The 20106-nt window shown below is 42.3% G+C and overlaps 1 protein-coding gene across 3 annotated transcripts in view; it reads right to left on the bottom strand.

Annotated features, from left to right (window-relative positions):
• Window positions 1-5712: 5712 nt before the first annotated feature.
• Window positions 5713-20106, bottom strand: part of TMEM62 (transmembrane protein 62) — a 29821-nt gene continuing 15427 nt past the window's right edge. For all 3 annotated transcript variants that reach the window (XM_075427575.1, XM_075427572.1, XM_075427574.1), the window contains exons 9-14: window positions 15209-15368; window positions 13359-13472; window positions 12304-12388; window positions 10665-10769; window positions 9682-9800; window positions 5713-8801 (exon numbers count right to left, since the gene is read on the bottom strand). In XM_075427575.1, the coding sequence (XP_075283690.1) occupies window positions 8475-8801; window positions 9682-9800; window positions 10665-10769; window positions 12304-12388; window positions 13359-13472; window positions 15209-15368 (910 nt within the window). In that variant the 3' untranslated portion in view covers window positions 5713-8474. The remainder of the gene's footprint in view (window positions 8802-9681; window positions 9801-10664; window positions 10770-12303; window positions 12389-13358; window positions 13473-15208; window positions 15369-20106) is intronic.

Below are 20106 nucleotides of genomic sequence, written 5' to 3'. Positions count from 1 at the left end.
GACACCTGCAGTATAGCATTAGATGGCCTAAAATCTTCCGGTATGCATTTTTCAACTACAAATCTAGTGACTGATTCACTTTCAGGTAGATTGTGAATCCAGCATCAGCAGAACTAATGCAAGCAGCATTAGTAACAGTGTCACACTGGGAGAGAAGCCAGAATTTTTGTGCAGTAAAATCAGTATGATCGTAGTTGGCAAATGCAGACAGAAACCAACCGGTCAGTGAAATTCTATGAATTCCTGCGCATTGACTGTTTGTAGATGCTAACTCTGTTGTGAAAGTTAAGCAGTGCAGGCTTGCAAGGCTTAATAATTCATATGTATATTACAGCGAGAGGCAGGAGAAAATGCAATTATCCTGAGCACTGTCTCTGTACTTGGATTCCTGTCATGTCAGCTGGATTTAATGGGTAAGGGGGCTGCTGGGAATACAACCTTTCCAAACAGCTGCTCTAATGAGTCTGCTGATGTGTCCATTGTCCCCTTTCCTTTCTTTCTTCCCTCCCACGGGCTCCCACGTGCATATGCCTGATAAGAATATTGGGATTGAAACAGCTTCGCCATCACCATATGCACCCTATGGTGTTCTGCATTCTGCATGCCACTTCTGCCAGGCAGCAGATTAGCCTTCATGCACTTCAACACACTTAATCTTTCTGAATAAACGTCCTCATCCTTACAGTTCATTCCTAAAGCAAATACCTAAATGCAAAAGAAAACAGCCCATTCCACCTGCATGACCAGCCATTAACACCACGCCCCTACGGCAAAGCTGATCTTAACTTGAGGCCCTGTTGCTACTGCTCCTGAAAATTGTTATTGATGCAGGAGTATTTTTACAGAGGAGCGCATTAGTATTGCTATTCCTGCTGAGTTGAAATAGTATCGGTTTTAATTAGGAACAGAAAGTCCTCCACTGAATTTGGTTTTTTTTGGTGTGTACCTGTCTAATTGTACATAAACATGTATGGCACTTTTCAGGGCGTGGTGTCACCAATGTGTTTTTGTATTTTCATCCATCCTTGAAGGCCAGCCTCTTCCCACATACAAGTTTCAATGTCCTATAACATGTGTTTCCCCGTATTTGGCTGCCTCCAGTCTATTGGTTTTATTTCAGTCTCAGCAGCCTGTTTTGAGAAAAATGCCTTTTATCCTTAAAACTGAGGACCGTTCTTCTGTTTTATTCCAGTCTACTTGGAAGGAAGTATGTCATAGGGTAGTACCCAAAGCAAGCTAATTAAATACCTGTGTATTTAAAAAGAGACTTCAACTATGAAGTGTGATGAGTTTGTGTTGTATGAACGTAAGAAAGCAATCATGACAATAACCGCTACTGAAAAGGTGTTAAAATGTTGTTTTCTTTCATATGTTATGGGTGAAGGCCTAAGTCTGATATATTTATGTTGCATTTGTTTGCCCAAAGTACACATTTTGTACTGTTAAACAATACGTGCTGCAGAGCAACTCCAGAGTAAGCTCATCTCTGGCTCTGTGAGTTGACACACCTTCCAGGAATGACAGTCCTCTAGGAAGTTATTTTTCACAGCTGAAACAAAATATGATAAAATTATAAAATTCCCAGCACTATTATTTTTACAGCAATTGCTTAGTAATCCACACAAGTCGTAAGCCTATTAAGAGCTGATGATATGAGGGGTCATCCAGAGTGAAATCATGCTGAGATACTGATTTTTTACTGTAATAAAGGCAGCTTGATTGCAGCAGCATTCCTGTAATTAGGTAAGCTATGGACAACAATATAGGTTCTATCAGCATTAGCCAAATAGCTTTGGGGAAAAAAGAAAACAAAAAGATGGGGACAGTCAAAGTAAACCTCATCCTGGTATCCCCGATGTTTAGGATTCTCACAGAAGCATTTCTTTTGAATCCTGGCTCATGTTACCTCTTAAGAATAAATAAAAACCAAAGGGAGAAAGTGCTTTAAACTAAGTTCCCACAGTTCTAAAAACCTCATCTTAATTTCTTAATTATTGTAGCAGTGTGACTCTTCAGCAGTCATATATTTTGCATTGTAAGAAAGGTCTCACTTAACAAAGGGTGACAATTGGTAGCAAAAATCTGAGATGCTTTGGCTGGCAGATAGATACTCACTGGCTGCAGAAGCACCAGCGTTTGTCCCATGAAGCTTTACCTTACAAAGGTGCTGAGTGGTCGTTTGTAAGATTGTAAGCAAGGGCAAGAATGAATTCTGTGTAGGAGTTGTGTGACCACAGTAAGGTACTAGAAGTTCAGCTACACAATCTTTATAAATAAGCATTTCTTGTTGCAAAGGGTAATAAAGAGTATTGGGCAGAGACACCTCTTTTTTCCTTATTTTTCTTTGAGTCAATCTTCTTGTTTGTATTTGGTAAAGTTTTAGCACTCCCATTTCCATCCCTTCTCCCTTTGCTCCTTGAACAGTTACTGTTGGCTGTCCTGTATTTTGTTTTCTTTGCTTCTGCTTTCTTACCCTCCATTTTCCTCCCCCTTTCCTTATTTTTTTCAGTTCATCATGTTTCTTGCCCTCCTTCATGTTGGTTTCTTCCTTGACAATCAGAAACACATGCTCTTTTTCACAGGAATTCCTAGAAGTGGTTTAGTGCTAGGCCATATAGTTTAGTGTCAGGATTTCATGGAAAATGTCAGCAATACCACGAAGAGAGCTCGCCAGCCCTGACATAAACGTGTCTTACTACAATTTATAGTAGCTGTTGTTACAAAAGTGGAGAGAGCGAAGACAGCTGCCTTTCAAATAGCTCCATCTCTTTATTCTGTATTTTGATGCATTGATCGTGGAAGAAGCAGATGCAGGATGATTTAGTCCTGTTGTTTGTAACGTTGCTTTCCTCTATTATAGCACTGCCTTTCTCTTTACTGGGTTCTCCTCACAGTGGGAAATGTTTATACAATCCAGAAATAGACTGCCCGGGGATAAAAGATCACAGGCAGATGGCATTATCCCGCAATAAGATAGCATAACAGCAGCTGGAATAAGCTCCAAACCTAGACAATATTTTGTGAGACACAACTGGGAACTCTTTAAGAAAAGCACAGAAAAGCAGAAATGAGTCAAGACTTTTTAGCCGCAGGAACACAGAATTTTGCAACCAGAAAGATACCTTGGATAGCAAAATTCACTTTTGCTGCAGCACTCTACTCTGGGTGGAGCGGTGGTAAGAGGGTGGCAGACTAGGTCAGCAGTACTGAAAGAAAACTGAAAGTATGAAGCAGCAAAGCAGTGTTTATGCCAGAATAGGGAGGTGCAATTTATTTTCATAGGAGCCTGTCTGAGGGCAAACAGTGAGAGAAGGCAGTAAGGTTTTATGGTTCTACCCTCCTCTGCCCCACCCTCTTCCTGGACTGGCTTTTCTGTGTCTCTGAGACCTTCCTGCAGTCCCTACTCCTGGGCAGGAAGGAGCCTTCCTCAGCCCTTACTTGCTTTCCTTTGCCTCCCAGGCTGGGGAATGTGGGAAGGGAAAGTAAAGGGCCAAGGACCAGGCTCTGATGGGGAGAAGTCTGGACAGGAGTCGGCACGGTTGGACTTTCTCCTGGTTCTGGGGGCAACTGGGGGAGGGCAGGACACCGTCTGCTGGTGCCTTTCCTGCTGGGATGGAGCTGCCTTTAAGTCCCACTCCCCCAGAGTAATACCTACATCTCGCTTCCAGCAGTAACAACCCCATTAGAAAGCTACATGGGCAGCAAGGAGCTTTTCGAACTGGAAATGGGGCCAGGCAGCCTGAGGGAGCCTTCGGTGCCCCGCAGGCAGCAGTCTCTCACCTCTGCCTCTGCCTCGGTCAGCTCCAGAAAGATCACTGGGCTGGACAGGCCTTCGCTGATGACAGTTATAGGAAATGATGCATGGCAATGGCATTCCCCTGGAAACTTCCCTCTGCAAGTTCTGGTCAGCCCTCAGAGCACTGAAGGTAATGCACGTAAAAGAATCTCTCTTTTTTCCTGGTTTATGTTAGGCATTTCACCGCATCTTCACAAGCAAACAGCAGCATGAAAAATTACACGTGCTTTTTCTAAAAGACTTTTTTTTTTAAAAAAAGTATTTGAAAGACATCAGCATTTTTTTTCTTTCCAAATAATAATTTCAAGTGTCCTTATAGAGTAGTTTAAATTGGGAATTAAGTATTTTAAAGGAGCTTCTCCATGCAGATTAAAAAAACCCAAACCAAACCAACAAACCCTGAAGAGTATTGTCACCGAAGCATTTATACTATGAAAGATTGATTTGTCACAGATCATATTAATGCCTGCCAGCGGTATGTAAAGCACTGCAGCAGTCTGGTTCCACTATCTGCCACTTGCTTTGCTCACTTCATTTAGCTCTGATTTGTCCTCCTGATGAGCAGCTTGGAAAGGATACTCCCAGCTTCAGAAGAGCTCTGAGTTCTCATGCTTACCCTGAAACAGCCATGCAGTACTATTTTAAAAGAAAGCGAGCTACATGCCAGAAGTGATTAATGCCAAAGCCGTTTGCTTCTGTTCAAGTCACAAAGTTAGTAAATAAAATACTTTCATCCATAATTCATCCGTAAAGTGGAAAAACGTGTAATAAACCATGCAAAACCATGAAAGATCTTATACTGATGACTGACGTAAATGCTAAGATGCATTACAGCACAATATTGTGTTATCTTCTCAGTAGAAATGCTGCCTTTTAATTTTGAAAGAGGACCTAGCCCAGCAATTCATCAGGACAACACAGGGTCTGTTATCACTGGAATGTCTCACTTCAGTCCACTACCCCGATTTGTGCCTTCTGGGCACCACAGGCCAACAGAGGAGGAAATGCAGTTTTCTTTATAGGGTGGCTTGGAGATTTATCATAATATCTGCATAGTTGTCAGAGGGTTGTCCAGTTATCACTGGTTCATTGAAGTGACTGGTGATGTGTTCTGAGAGATGGGCTGCATTTAATTAACCCAATTTCTTGTTTGAATTTTAAGGGAGAACATACTGTATTGTGATTTTTGTTACTCAGAGTTAACTTGGGCAACCACTTGCCTGTATCAGGGCAGCTAACTTAGATGCTAGCTCCTGGGCTGTGCTTCTAAGAACTTTCAGCCTGCTGAGATACAAAGAATTAAAAAACTTCTAGGAAGGTACTGGTAAATACAGTCTTCCTGTGTTAAAGCGTACAGCTCAAGTAGGAAAGTTAATATTTTCCTGCTAAGGTTTTAGAATACTGGAAAATTGTTTAAGAAGGAGAAAATCTGAATTAATGTGAGACAAGGTAAGTTTTACTTGTCTGTTAGGCAACAGAAAGCTGCAATAGCTGTGTCTGCAGAGCATGAGCTTCCTGTGCATGCTGTAGAACCGTAGGGTTCTACGTTTCTACAGTGCACTCTTCATTGGGATATCAGGGCAGTAGGGTAGTCCCTTTCTGTAAAAATTTATTACATAATTCCCACAATATGTATGTAATTCACACATCAACCACGTTTCAGAGCATGTGATTCTTATTTGGGACCTTGGAGACAGGGATAACGCATCTACAAATCAAACATCTTTGCTCGCCACGCATTGAGAGATTCTTAACAGAATTCCATCCATCTGCCAAACACATCCCATGGAGCCAAAAAGCAAGTATTTGACACACAAAGATTTTTAAGTCCATAGACATTTGATTACATTGAGATTTGATTACATACAATCAACTGCTACCACCACAACAAAAAAGAGTCTCATTTCAGAACAGGGTCTTGTCACAGGGTATAGATATGAAGTATTTTATTGACACTTCTTATGCTCCCTGATCACATACAAGTAATTTAATTGCAAAATATCAATTTTATTAATTTTTCAGTAGTGTTTCTCACAATTAAATCTTGTGCCCTGCCTCTGATTTTCTAACAGCTTTGCAAAACAAACTTACATAGCAGCAAATGACATTCTGTATTCTCTTAACAGTGCATTTAACTTATGCAAATGAGAGCTGTTACTCTCTTTTTCCTATTACATCATCAATCACTGAGGAACAAGAATTAAGGAATAGGAAAACTGTCACCTATTTCTAAAAAGAAATAACAAAAAGTTTTAGTTGTGGTTAGTATTTTCTTCCAATTCAATTTATTTTCCTGTGTGTTCTACTACAGTTGTTGTCCCAAAACTTGGAGTTCGTGTACCCGGTGTGTAGTACGCCAGTGTACACACAGAGCAGAGGTATTTTATTGTATATTTGTGCAGATACGGGTGCCTGTCCCAAGACAGCGCATCTCGTTCACAAATCAACAGTCATTCATACACTTAACAATACTATATTCATCTTCCTAATACATATGCATTGTTATTCTATTAAATGATTGACTAAAGCCTCTTTATCCAGCATGTAAATTAGTACGCATGCTCAGTTTCTTAATCCTTTGAGTCTGGGATATACTTGGGGGAGGTGGGCCAAGAATCGGTGGTCGCGATCTCCCCCTGCCAGAATTACCTTTCCCCTAGTTACCTGTTTCTTTTGGCCAGTCTAAGCAGCTTTTCATAGCTCGTTAGCTATTCTTACGAGTCATCACTCTCTGGTTCTACTTTGGGCAGGTACATCCTTCTTATGAAACAGTCAAAATCCTGTTTCTTAGTTTCTCTAAACCTCATATAGTTAATTTTACACTTAGAAGATTACAAAACTTTTAACTATAATACGGGTAGGGCTTTACAAAAATACCTACCGCAGCAACAGTCTGTTTAATTTCAATTGTCATTTCACATTTTGATTCCCGTTTTTATTCCTCAGTATAAGTCACTGATGATTTATTCTAAGGCGCCATAAGTAAGTTACCCTTCCTTTTTCCTGAGAAGCCATAAATAAGTTACTGTAAAATTACCTGAAGTATTTTAAATGTTCCACTCACAGCAGTCTTGTGAAGCAGGTCAGTGTTCTCCTTAGTTTACAGATAAAGGCACCTCAGCCCTCTTGGCTCTGGATCATTGCACTCTTCATAAATGTAACTATTCTATTATTTTTAGACTTACAAAAACTGAAAACAAATGAGTTTTCCTAGGTCACTCGTTGGTGCATTTGACTGAGACCCAGAAATACAGCCCCAACCCCCTCGCTTACGGACATTACAGGCATCAGACCATGTGATTCCTTCTGGCTCTTCCATCCTCAGGACACTGTCTGTGTTCTTTGCTTTAAGGCTGAACTCTGACTACCGCTGGGAATCCCAGCAACACTGATCACTCACTGTCCGTTTCACTGGTCAAGTGTGGGAAAACTGGCAACCGCAATAGCGGAAAACACAACTACTTCCTCCCAGAGAGAGCACATGCTAATTAGCCAGCACTCCGAGGACAAGAGCCATAGGCCACGGCTCAGTTAAACACAAACACAAATACACATATACACACCCAACGGCCTATAAACTGCTCGTGTATAGCGTTATGAACTGAAAAAGTCTGTAAGCATAGGACTCTTACTGTGAAGGCTACCACAGCACTTTTGCGATAACCATTACTTCATAAAGACATCTGGTCTAGTCTTGTAGTTAGTCTTGTAACATATATATATAAATCTTGAAATAAAAAGCAAAGTTAAGCCCAAATCCTAGAGCTCATTATCAAGATCTATGCTCATTTTCCCCAGCATTATAAAAGTCAAGAATTTAATGAATTAAAAATATTCTTCCATTCACAGTAGTACTGAGTAATCATTTCCACTTGTGATCCATACACACATATCTATCTTCTGTATCACAAACCCTGCCACTATAGAGATTATTATACAGTTTACTGTATACTGTATTAATGTATATTGTCCTGGGTTTGGCTGGGATAGGGTTAATTTTCACAAGCAGCCGGGTGGGCTGACCCAAGCTGGCCAGCCAAAGGGGGTATTTGATACCTTGTGACCTCAGGCTTGGGGTTTAAGTGGGGGAGCTGCCTGGAGGAGGGTAATTTTGCTACTTGGAAGCTAGCTTGAGCATCAGGCAGTGAGAAAATTGCACTCAGTATATTCTTTTTATCAGTAGTATTGCTGTTATTTTTTCCTCCCTTTGCCATTCTGTTAAACTGTTCTCATCCCAACCCAGGAGTTTTGTCTTTTCCTTCTGATTGTCCTCCCCATCCCACGGGGAGACAGAGCGACCACGTGGCTCGTTGTTGCCAGCTGGGGCTAAACCACGACAATAATGTATAACTCTATTATGTAACATGTATCGTCATAGAATCACAGAACGGTTTGGGTTGGAAGGGACCTTAAAGATCATCCAATTCCACGGATGATCTGCCCATGGCAGGGGCACCTTCCACTAGACCAGGCTGCTCATTGTACAGTATACTGTATACGTATAATACAGTAAAAGTATATAATACATATTGTATTACTACAGGCCTGTAGTAATGCAAGTGCAGCTTCAGATCTTGCCACCTAATGGTTGGACTGTATGGAATTTCAGCATCACAAAATTATAGGTTGTGCCTTGACAGTTTTTAACTCAAAGAACTTTGAATACTTATACTGTACTTCAGGAGCTCTGACAGTTTTTCATTTCTACTAGGTAAGTTCTAAGCTCAGATGATTTCAGTGTCCAGGTTTTATAAATCAGACCTGAGGTCAGTGCCACTAGCCACGTTCTCATTGGGGAGAGGAAGAAAGCCAAGGTCCCATAGGTTCGCTGCAGGAAATAGCAGGAGTAGACCTGCCAGGCCAGGAGGAGTGCCATTGCCAGATGAACAAGCACAGCCATCAGGCGTCGGACGTGACGGATGTGAGAACGGAAGCTGTGACCCTGGCATCGCAGCAGCAGGCACCAGCACAGGTAGGCCATTAACGGCAGGTTGAAAAACAACATCTGAAAAGAACAGCAGAGAAAAATCAGACGATGAGCAAGCCAAGTGTTCTGGGTAACATGCATGAGGGCACAGAGAGATAAGGTCACACAGAACTGTCCCATTCTAAGGGCTGAGTACAATTCCAGACCTGGAATCTCAGGATGCACTTCCAAGACTCTGCAGCTGGTAAAGCTGTGGCTGCCTGTGCCTCAGTCCCAGGCCAAGCGTTCCTGCCCACTCCCTCGCAGTGGGAGGCACTGACATGCATCTGACCCTTCCTGGAGCTGGGTCAGGGAGCTGGACTTGGCAAAACACTAGCACAGTAGAAAAGGAAGGTCCTTATTCTGACTCAGCCCACTGCGGTGTCAGACAAGCATTAGCACTGGCATGAGGGAGGGACCATGAAGGAGGCAACACTAGCTTGGTCTGCCTTAAACGCTAAGGAACTACACCCTCTCCTTCAGAGTAATGGCAGCTGGGAGAGCCAGAGGGCAGGAGGGTCAGGCTGCTGGGAAGACTGGGCTGGTATGTGCTTGGAGAGTGACACCTGCTGATGTGAAGTGTGCAAGGGGGCTGCCCTGGCCATTCAGCTCCCTATGCTTCGTCACTGCAACCTGTGCGTGAGCCAAGGACAAAAAAAAAAAAAAATCCAGACATCCAGGGAGTCCAAAGAGACATCACATAGAGGAAAAGAGAAGTTTGAGAAAATAATGCACAACCTCCTTCCCCTCTGCCCTTTAAATTTGCAAAAAAGATAAGAAAGAGCTGCTGTAGTCAGGCATGGCCACTAATCTTCTCCATCCTTCCAAGACTCCTTTCTTTATAAAACTATTTAAAAAAAATAGGAAAAAATTCCCAGAAGAAAGCAGTTTGTCAGCCTTGATTTTTATAAATGTGTACCTGTAAAATCCCAACCACAAATGTCAGACTGCCCTGTAAGAAGGAACCACCAACGAACACTCCAAAGGAAAAACAGGCCCCCACCTGGCCATCTATCAGTTCACCTACAAACCATGGTCCTGAAAGAGAGGAAACCAAACATACGGCACCGTCAGAGCATACAATATAGACACGGCCCTTTTTCACATGGCCTTTTGTACTGCTGAGCACAAAAAGGTGAACTGGGGAAAATGATATCTGCATTGCTTATCTGTAGCAATAAGCCTAATGTTTTCGTCGTCAGCAAACAGCAATCTGGTGAACGTTCCTGGTGTGAAAACACCACGCTGCACCAATGGATTGTGGCATGCAATGAAGATACTTTTAAGCTGGTTTCATCTCTGTGACAATTTTCAACACCACACACAGCATTTTCCTTATAAGAGAAGTGAAAAGGTAGATCCTTTCAAATGCTGGCCTCTTCCCAGAATTACAGTAAGACATATGAAAGACAAGGTGATAAACAATTCCAGCTTGGCTCAGCCTAGCAGCCAAAACGGGCAGGCTGCACTATGTTATGCATACTACACTGACTGCCAAGCCAGTGGCTATTTCAGTAACATATTATCAGAGGAGAAATAAGCTAAAATTCTTCGCATCAGAGCTGACATGTTATGTGAAATGCACGTTCCATATACTCCTTTTACAAAAGGTACCACCAGATCTTACTCAAAGAATAAGTGAAATCCAAACTAAATTTAAAAATACTCACTTTGCTTTCAGAGTAATTTAAGTGTTTAGTTAATTCTAGGGCTTCTAAGTTAGGCTCTTACAAACAAACCTTTAGTCTCTTTGGACATTAACTTTCCAAATTCCACACTGATTTTGTAACTTATGTAGATTTTCCCTATTCTCCAAGATGTTAGATGTCTCATTTTGCATCAGGATCTGATGTGTAATTTAAAAATATTAATTTATGTCTGCTGGTACTCTAGGTTACTTACCCAGAATAGTGTATAAATTCAGAACGAGAATTGAGTAATAGAAGGTGTTTGTTTTACTGAAGACATGAAGGGAGTATGAGGTCAGAGTAAGTAATCCTGGCTTTTCTAAACAGAGACAACATGTAAGAAAAATACACTTAATTCAGGTCGCAACACACACACATACATATATATATATAAATATTGGTCTTTCTGAAACAAATCTGCACATCATTTACTCCCTCTATTAAATAAGAAATATAAAAATAATATTTGGTATGTCTACAGAGCAAATGCAAGAGAATGCATTTCTACTGTTACTGTGATAACTGAAAGTAAGGAATTGATAAATATAACAATCTATGTTAAAAACAGCAGAAGAAGCTGCCATTCTAAATGAGTATGCTTACTGCAGGTAAATAAAACTGAATGACAAATCTATACTCATAAAATGAAGTTAGCTAGAATGAAAAACATGGAGAAAGTTCATATTAAATTAAAAGTAAGAGATTCAAAACAGTAACTGTGCAAACCCCAAAAGGCAGGTCAGCATGGACTAGACTAACCGGATTTTCTTTGATTAACACTATTTAGTGAGATTTGAGAGTGACTCAGATAAAATGAAGACTAGGCATTAAAATGGCAGTGTTCTGATAAGTGTGCGATGGTAGCAAAAATAAAGCAGCAATATTCACTTTCTAACTGAAGCAGACAATTCCTAGATTGAGAGAGCCTTCCTATGAAAGATAGCTTTTAGAGTTTCACCTATTACGTGGCTGCCCTTCTCACAAAGCATTAACTCCCAGAGGGCAAGCTTGACCTTTGGAAATCAACAGCTCTGACAAATTTGTTCACCAATTTGTAAAATATTTCTCATGGTCTACAGGGACCTAGCTGATCAGAGAGTGCAAGGTCTTTTCATTTTTAGCTGCCGAGTTCCATAAAGGCAACTGAAAACCTATTCTTTTTCTATGTAAGCAGTTGCTGTAGTTACCTCAGCATGCTACATGATTATGAGTAGAAAGGAAAGGACATACACTGCCATGAATAGGAAGGGAGGTGGCTTCCAGAAAAATCTCATTAGTAAGGTGTGGTTCAAACAACTATTTAAAGGATAAACACCATGAGTTTAACAGTATTAATTTTCATTTACCAGATTTAGCACAAACAAAATATCAAGTTATGGCAGAACTGATCTTAATATTATTTTGAGAAAGACCTAAGCCTGTTCATGTGCAAAGATTAACAAAAATTATTTTTGTAGAAGGAGATCTGTTTCTCCACTCAGGTGACGGAGAATTCTGTGCCAGCTGTAGTGAAACAAGCACACAAACAGAACTAACACAAAACAAAATATTCCTTTCCCTATGCACTGAAGTCTTCAGCAAGAAAATAAAAACGAAACCTTTAAACTTCAGTTAACTGAATTTTTATTTAAACAAATATGCCTGATCAAGTTTTTAATTTTTAATTTATTTAATATATTGGAGGTTTTCTGGGTCCCCTTAAAAGCAAAACAGCAGCTTCTAAGAACCCAGTCAAACCTCACAGTACTAGATGCAAAACGCATGTGGTCACTAACAGCTCAATTACTTACATAAATAATAAAAAAGTTTAGGCAAAATTAGATCCTCTAAAATCCACAAACATTGGTTCATACCTTTGAGTGCTGGCTTTTGGAGGTATCTGAAAACAACGAGCAGGGCGATCTGAATCAGCACAATCAGTCCAAAGAGCACACGAGCCTGAAAAGAGAGTTTTAACTCGAAGCCAGCCCTGGAGTAGTAGCTGCCTTTGAGCATGACTTACGGACGTCAGTAGAATGATACAAAGATTTCCAGCTGAAACACATACTCAAAGCTTGATGGTGTCTCATCAAACTGAAGAGTAAAAAGAAACTTAAGAGTTTCTAAGTTATTGGACCTGCATCTTACTGACTTTAATTCAATTGTATGGCTGAAAGTGACAGACAGACCTGAATCTTTCAAAAATGGCATTTGCAAAGCACATCCATTGAAGAAGTATAAATACACTTCCTATGTAAAACATTTCCTGAGCGCTCCACTGAATAGAACTGCAGTTGAAGACATTGTGGAGGATACTGGTTACTGATTAACAAAGCTAATATAATAATTTTGAGCCAATTATGATACTATCTACAGCTGTCGACTTTCCTACGTTGCTCTGTAAGTGCACCTAAACTATTATGACATACCTTCTTTGCTGGTACTGAGCTGTAACACTTCTGCATCTGACCTGGAACTTACTGAAGTTAATGGGAATTTGGCCTTCCTCTTTGCTAGAGCTAGCTACAATGTTAGCAGCTGATGCCAGACTTTTTCCAGCATTCTTGCTGGTACACATATTGCAACAGATCACAGTAAAGTTTTCTTTGATTTAATGTTTCCTTTTTCTACTATCTCCAGTAGCTTCTTTTCCATTTGTCGCTTGCATAAAATGTGTGTATACCTATGACCAAAAATGGATAATTGTGACTAAATCCAAGAAGGCAATTGTTTGCATGATCCGTTGCTGCACGTTCATGTTTGAAGCGTGCCTCTTGAGAAAGGAAACTTGAAATATTTGTGAAATTCCAATGGAGTCATATCTGGAAAAGCAAAGTGCATTCAAGTCTACCAGCAATTAGGAAAACGCATCCTGCAGCCTCTGGGGAAACCAACACAGAATGACAGCTATTTTGCTGGAAGTACTTACTAGAACATAGTGGTCAGTAAGAAGAATAACAGATGGCAAAAAGCCAAATCTAAGGGAGCGGTTTTCTTCCATAGCAAATATATGACTCCGCGTGCTAATTCTTCCTGAAGCATCCTAGATTGATATAAAATAAGAGAGCAATTAGATACCAGCAGTGCACAAAATATCTAGTTAAAGTTGCTAATTATCATTGCAGCTTTTCTGTAAAGATCCAGTCGACACATGCATGTTTGGCATACTGCTGCATTAAATACTTTTACCTACAAAGGATTACTTACTGTCAATTTTGTAGTTTCAAGTAAATTGGTGATTGCAAGATCATAATCTGAAAGTGCTACATATGAAGGAGATCCTTTCAGAGATTCAGGAACTTGTGGAAGACAGTGACTATTTACTGGCCACCACCACCACCTGTTTTCTGAAAGCTGAATTTTAGATAATAGCCCATCTTAAAATATTTTAAAGCTTTAAAAATATTTTTATTAATTTTATTTTTATTATTTATTATTTAAATATTAAAAAGCTTTTAAAAATATTTTAAAGCTTTTCCTGGCATATTTGATAAAAACTGATATTGATAAACAGTAACAGTGCTACATTTATTCAACAGTTTGATGTTTCTGCTTGTGTAACACCGACACAACCTTGTCTTCCAGTACATAATAAATGGTTTATTTATAGTAAAGGATTTGGTATGTTTAGTGTGATTGCAGCTGAGACAATATTTGGACTATCCCAGAAACAATGTACAGCAATTGAGTATTCATGTTTCCTCCAAGTAACTAACTGAACGCTTTATCCTCCTTGCCTTCCCAAATCTATTCAGTTACTAGATACAGTGATTTATGACTGGAGAGGAAAGGAAATGAATTTTTTTAAAATCCCATTCAGTTATCTGATGACAAGCATGTATTTGCAAGCAAACTATTGCTATGCAGGCCTCTATAACCCTCTTTAAATGTTGCTCAGTTTTGTGCGTCTTTTACCCATCGTTAAAAAAAAATCCAAAAACCAAACCACTTACAAAATGCAGCTTCCTCAAGTAAAGCATCACAGAAATCAGTAACAAGCAAGGAGGTAGAACACTGGCAGTACAGAGAGGCCATTATAAAAAAAAAGCAGTGTCACTCTTGTCCTGGGAGAGTCTGCTGTGTTCCTGTAATGCCTAGCTGTGTTCCACCAAGCAGGACAAAGCTGACCTTCCCATTACTATTGTGCAAATGCGCAGAAAGTTAGAACAGTCTGATTGAGTTCTTCGAAGCCCACTTGAAGGTACAAAAATAAAATACAGTACCAAGAACAGAAGCATTCACTAAAAAATGTTTTTTCACCCAGTAATCAAATATCAGTTAAGTCTGATGTTCTAGGAAACAGAAACTGTATTCAGTGTCAGCCTGTAAGAGATCATAAAAAGAACTTCAAACAGATAACCAAAGACAGCATTTCAATCTTCCAGATCCAGTTACTTTGCTTTTTGATCGAATATGATGCTACTTCCGATTTTCCTTGATCAAGCCCCATTATTTTTCTTCCAAGATAACCTTAAAAGTTAATTGTTGCCTGTTACTCAAAAGAATTTATTTTTGACCAGTTACTTGCCCTTCTGTCATGTCTTATATTTCTCACGAAAAATAAGAATCCTTTCTTTTGTCCAGATGCTTTATGAATGTTTTAGTGCTCAGCAGCCAGTGTTTTTTCATTTAATAAATCCTTTGTTTTTTGTAATCAGACAAATATGAAAGGCAGTCTGTTATCATGGATTTAGTCCCTAGTTATGTGATGCAGAAGGGTGATGGAGCAGACGTGACAACATAAAAAATCAATACAAAGAATGCCAACAGGTCCTTTACCTGGACAGTCACATCAATGTGATGGAACCCTTCACTGTAGTTTTGCGGGCTCCACTTCAGCACGTAGAGAGGGCCAGACACCTGATGCGCATTCCCCAAGTGAACTCCATCTATATAGACTTTGATGGAGATAATGACAGAAGGAGAGAAGGCCAGAATTCTAAGGAGTGAATAAACAGCAAAATAAACAGATTTGTTGCAGGACTTGCAGATTTGTTTTACTTTGTGAAGAGAAGTCCCTAAAGATTACGCTGCCTTGTAGTTAACACACCTCCTCCACACATATCACAGAATCACAGAATGGTAGGGGTTGGAAGGGACCTCTGTGGGTCATCTAGTCCAACCCTCCTGCCGAAGCAGGGTCACCTACAGCAAGCTGCACTTGTCCAGGCAGGTCTTGAATATCTCCAGAGAAGGAGACTCCACAACCTCCCTGGGCAGCCTGTTCCAGTGCTCCGTCACCCTCAGAGTGAAGAAGTTCTTCCTCATATTCAGACGGAACTTCCTGTGCCTCAGTTTGTGCCCATTGCCCCTTGTCCTGTCACTGGGCACTACTGAAAAGAGTCTGGCCCCATCCTCCTGACACCCGCCCTTGAGATATTTATAAGCATATATTAGGTCCCCTCGCAGCCTTCTCTTCTTCAGGCTGAACAAGCCCAGCTCCCTCAGCCTCTCCTCGTAGAACAGATCCTCCAGTCCCCTCACCATCCTTGTAGCCCTCCGCTGGACTCTCTCCAGTAGCTCCTAATCTTTCTTGAAGTGAGGAGCCCAGAACTGGACACACAGTACTGCAGAAGGGGCCTCACTAGGGCAGAGTAGATGGGGAGGAGAACCTCCCTTGACCTACTGGCCACACTCCTCCTAATGCATCCCAGGATGCCATTGGCCTTCCTGGCAACTAGGGCACACTGCTGGCTCATGGTTAACCTGTCGCCCACTAGGACACCCAGGTCCCTCTCCGCACAGCTGCTCTCCAGCAGGCCTGCCCCAAGCCTGTACTGATGCATGAGGGTGTTCCTCCCCAGGTGCAAGACCCTGCATTTGCCCATGTTGAACCTCATCAGGTTCCTCTCTGCCCAACTTTCCAGCCTGTCCAGGTCACGCTGAATGGCAGCACAGCCTTCTGGTGTATCTACCACACCTCCCAGTTTGGTGTCATCAGCAAGTCTGCTGAGGGTACATTCTAACTCTTCATCCAGGTCATTGATGAAGAAGTTAAACAAGACTGGGCCCAGTACTGACCCCTGGGGGACACCACTAGTTACCGGCCTCCAACTAGACTCAGTGCCGCTGATGACAAACCTCTGAGTTCTGCCATTCAGCCAGTTCTCAATCCACCTCACTGAGCACTCATCCAGCCCACACTTCCTCAGCTTCCCTGGGAGGATGTTATGGGAGACTGTGTCGAAAGCCTTGCTGAAGTCGAGGTAGACAACATCTACGGCTCTCCCTTCATCTACCCAGGCAGTCATGCCATCGTAGAAAGCTATCAGATTGGTCAGGCATGATTTCCCCTTGGTGAATCCATGCTGACTACTCCTGATAACCTTCTTTTCCTCCACTTGCTTAATGATGACCTCCAGGATAAGCTGCTCCATCATCTTTCCAAGGATGGAGGTGAGGCTGACCAGCCTGTAGTTCCCTGGGTCCTCCTTCTTGCCCTTTTTGAAGATTGGAGTGACATTGGCCTTTCTCCAGTCCTCGGGCACCTCTCCTATCCTCCAGGACCTCTCAAAGATGATGGAGAGTGGCTCAGCAATGACATCTGCCAGCTCCCTCAGCACTTGTGGGTGCATTCCATCGGATTTGTGGGCATTTAGATCGCTTAAGCGATCCCTCACACAGTCCTTCTTGACCAAGGGAAAGTCATCTTCTCTGTGGGCTTCTTCTCTTACCTCCGGGGCCTGGGATTCCTGAAGGCCTGCCTTGGCACTGAAGACTGCAGCAAAGAGGGCATTCAGCAGCTCTGCTTTCTCTGCGTCCTCCGTAACCAGGACACCCACCTCATTCAGCAGCGGCCCCACATTGTCCCTAGCCTTCCGTTTGCTACTGATGTAGTTGAAGAAGCCCTTCTTGTTGTTTTTGACATCCCTTGCCAGCTTCAATTCCAGGTGGGCTTTGGCCTTCCTCGTCGCATCCCTGCACGCTCTGACCACATTCCTGTACTCTTCCCAAGTGGCCTGCCCCTCTTTCCACATTCCATGGACCTTTCTCTTCCACCTGAGCTCCGCTAGAAGCTCCTTGTTCAACCACGCAGGTCTCCTGCCTCCTTTGCTAGATTTCTTTCTCAGGGGGATGCACCACTTCTGAGAGTGGAAGAAGTGACGTTTAAAGAGCGACCAGCACTCTTGGACCCCCTTGCCTTCGAGAGCCCTGGCCCACGGGATTCCTCCCAGTAGCTCCTTGAAGAGGCCAAAGTCAGCCCTCCTGAGGTCCAAGGTTTTGATCCTGCTTATCGCCCTGCTTCCTCCATGCAGAATCCTGAACTGCACCATTTCATGGTCACTGCAGCCGAGTCTACCTCCGACCTTCACATCCTCCACCAGTCCTTCCTTGTTTGTTAATACAAGGTCCAGCAGAGCGCCTTTCCTTGTTGGTTCCTCCACCACTTGCATCAGAAAGTTATCATCGATGCTCTGTAGGAACCTCCTGGATTGCGAATGCCTAGCTGTATGGTCTTCCCAGCTGATGTCAGGGTGGTTGAAGTCCCCCATGAGAACCAGGGCCTGTGACTGTGAGGCTGCTTGCAGCTGCCTGTAGAAGGCCTCATCAACCTCCTCCTCCTGGTCAGGTGGCCTGTAGTACACACCCACAGTAATGTCACCCATATGACCCTGTCCCTTAATTCTAACCCATAAGCTCTCAACTCGTTCCTCATTTGCCCCCAGGCCAAGTTCAATGCATTCCAGTTGTTCCCTCACATACAGAGCAACTCCACCACCTCTCCTTGTTGGCCTGTCTTTCCTAAAGAGTCTGCAGCTATCCATGACAGCATGCCAGTCATGCGAATTGTCCCACCATGTTTCTGTGATGGTGACCAAGTCGTAGCCATCCTGCTGTATAATGGCTTCCAGCTCCTCCTGTTTATTGCCCATGCTACGTGCGTTGGTGTAGACACACTGGAGCTGGGCTGTCAGTCTCACCCCTGACCCTGGCACGCCAAGCCTGGGCTCGTCCCTAGTGAGCAGGGCAATGTCCCCTTCCCCCTTCGAACCTAGTTTAAAGCCCTCTCAATGAGCCCCGCCAGCTCGTGGTCAAGAATCCTTTTTCCCCTTTGAGATAGCTGTGATCCACCTGTTGCCAGCAGGCCTGGTGCAGTGTACACCTCCCCGTGATCAAAGAAGTCAAAATTTGACCGATGGCACCAGTCCCTGAGCCATTTGTTAATCACGTGAGTTTTCCTGCCCCTTTCAGTGCTGTTCCCTTCCACTGATGGGACTGAGGAAAACACCACCCGCGCCCCTGATCCCTCAACCAGTCGTCCCAGTGCCCTGAAGTCCCTTTTGATGGCCTTGGGACTTCTCTCTCCCCGCCAACCTGCATTACCAAGAGGGGGTAATAACCAGAAGGCTGCACCAGACCAGGGAGTTTCTTAGCAACATCCCTAACCTGGGCCCCAGGGAGGCAGTAGACTTCCCTGTGGGATGGGTCCGGTCGGCAGATCGGGCCCTCTGTTCCCCTCAGAAGGGAATCGCCTATGACAGTTACCCTCCTTTTTTTCTTAGCCGAGGCAGTCGTAATACGTGGGGCTGACTGACTCGTCCTAGGCAACCCCCTGGATGGACCTTCACCTTCGCCCACATCATCTGTGGCCGGTCCCTCACATTCCAGAGCCCCATATCTGTTGCTTAAGGGCAACTGGGCAGGTGAGGGAGGCCGGGAGGGGATTCGCTTGCAAATATAGACACATAAGCATATAGCCACATATAGACACATAAGCAAATACTTGTAGATAGCTTCATTAAAAATTATCAGTCTCTCTCTCTGAAGTCCTTTGTTGTTGGGTGGGTGGGGGTGGTTTTTTTTTTTCTTATTTTTTTTCCCTTTTTTTGCCCCCCTTTTGCTAGTCAGGATATAACCTCTCAGTCTTTGTAACCAAATTTATAAGAAATGGAGTGGAATGCAAGACTGGTGTTACAGATCTGATCCACCAACAAATGTAATATCACTTGGCAGTGCTTATATTCAGAGAATCTGTGATACTCATATAGACTCAATATCTTGCACATACAATTTCTTTCATTTCTGGTAATACAAAAGGCATTCCATAGCATGTTTCAGTCAAATGAAGGAGTCTCATGTAGTTATGTTACATATATGAACTGGTAGAATTGTTCAATATGATCATAAAAATGTTCAGATAAGGTTCTAAACAGAAAACTGGAAAGTAGGTAGACTTAGTAGGAAACTGCTTCCTAACTGAAAAGTATGACAAACTTCTTTTGATTATAATCCTGTATATGCAATACACTCATATATTTCATGCATATTGGTCTAACAGGAAATATAAGAACATAGAATCATAGAATCATTAAGGTTGGAAAAGACCTCTAAGATCATCAAGCCCAACCATCAACCCAACACCACCATGCCTGCTAAATCATGTCCCGAAGTGCAGTATCTACACCTTTTTTGAACACCTCTAGGGATGGTGATTCCACCACTTCCCTGGGCAGCCTGTACCAATGTCTGACCATTGTAGGTGGTCAGATGTTGTAAATGGCATAGAAATTTGAAATGCTAATGAAAAAAAGAAAAAGAAAAGGTAGAAATGGAAAGATGGAGAGATTTAAAACAAATATGAAAATTGGCAGAGGCTTAAAATGTTTTAGTATATAAGGGATGTAAAACTGAAAGCACAGGAGGCTAAGAGGCGTGAAGTGAAAAGAGAAAACAGA

This window comes from Opisthocomus hoazin, chromosome 7, assembly GCF_030867145.1.
Source record: "Opisthocomus hoazin isolate bOpiHoa1 chromosome 7, bOpiHoa1.hap1, whole genome shotgun sequence".
NCBI classification, from domain to species: domain Eukaryota; kingdom Metazoa; phylum Chordata; class Aves; order Opisthocomiformes; family Opisthocomidae; genus Opisthocomus; species Opisthocomus hoazin.
The sequence above is the reverse complement of the archived record's forward strand: the minus strand, read 5'-3'. Positions and strand labels throughout refer to the sequence as shown.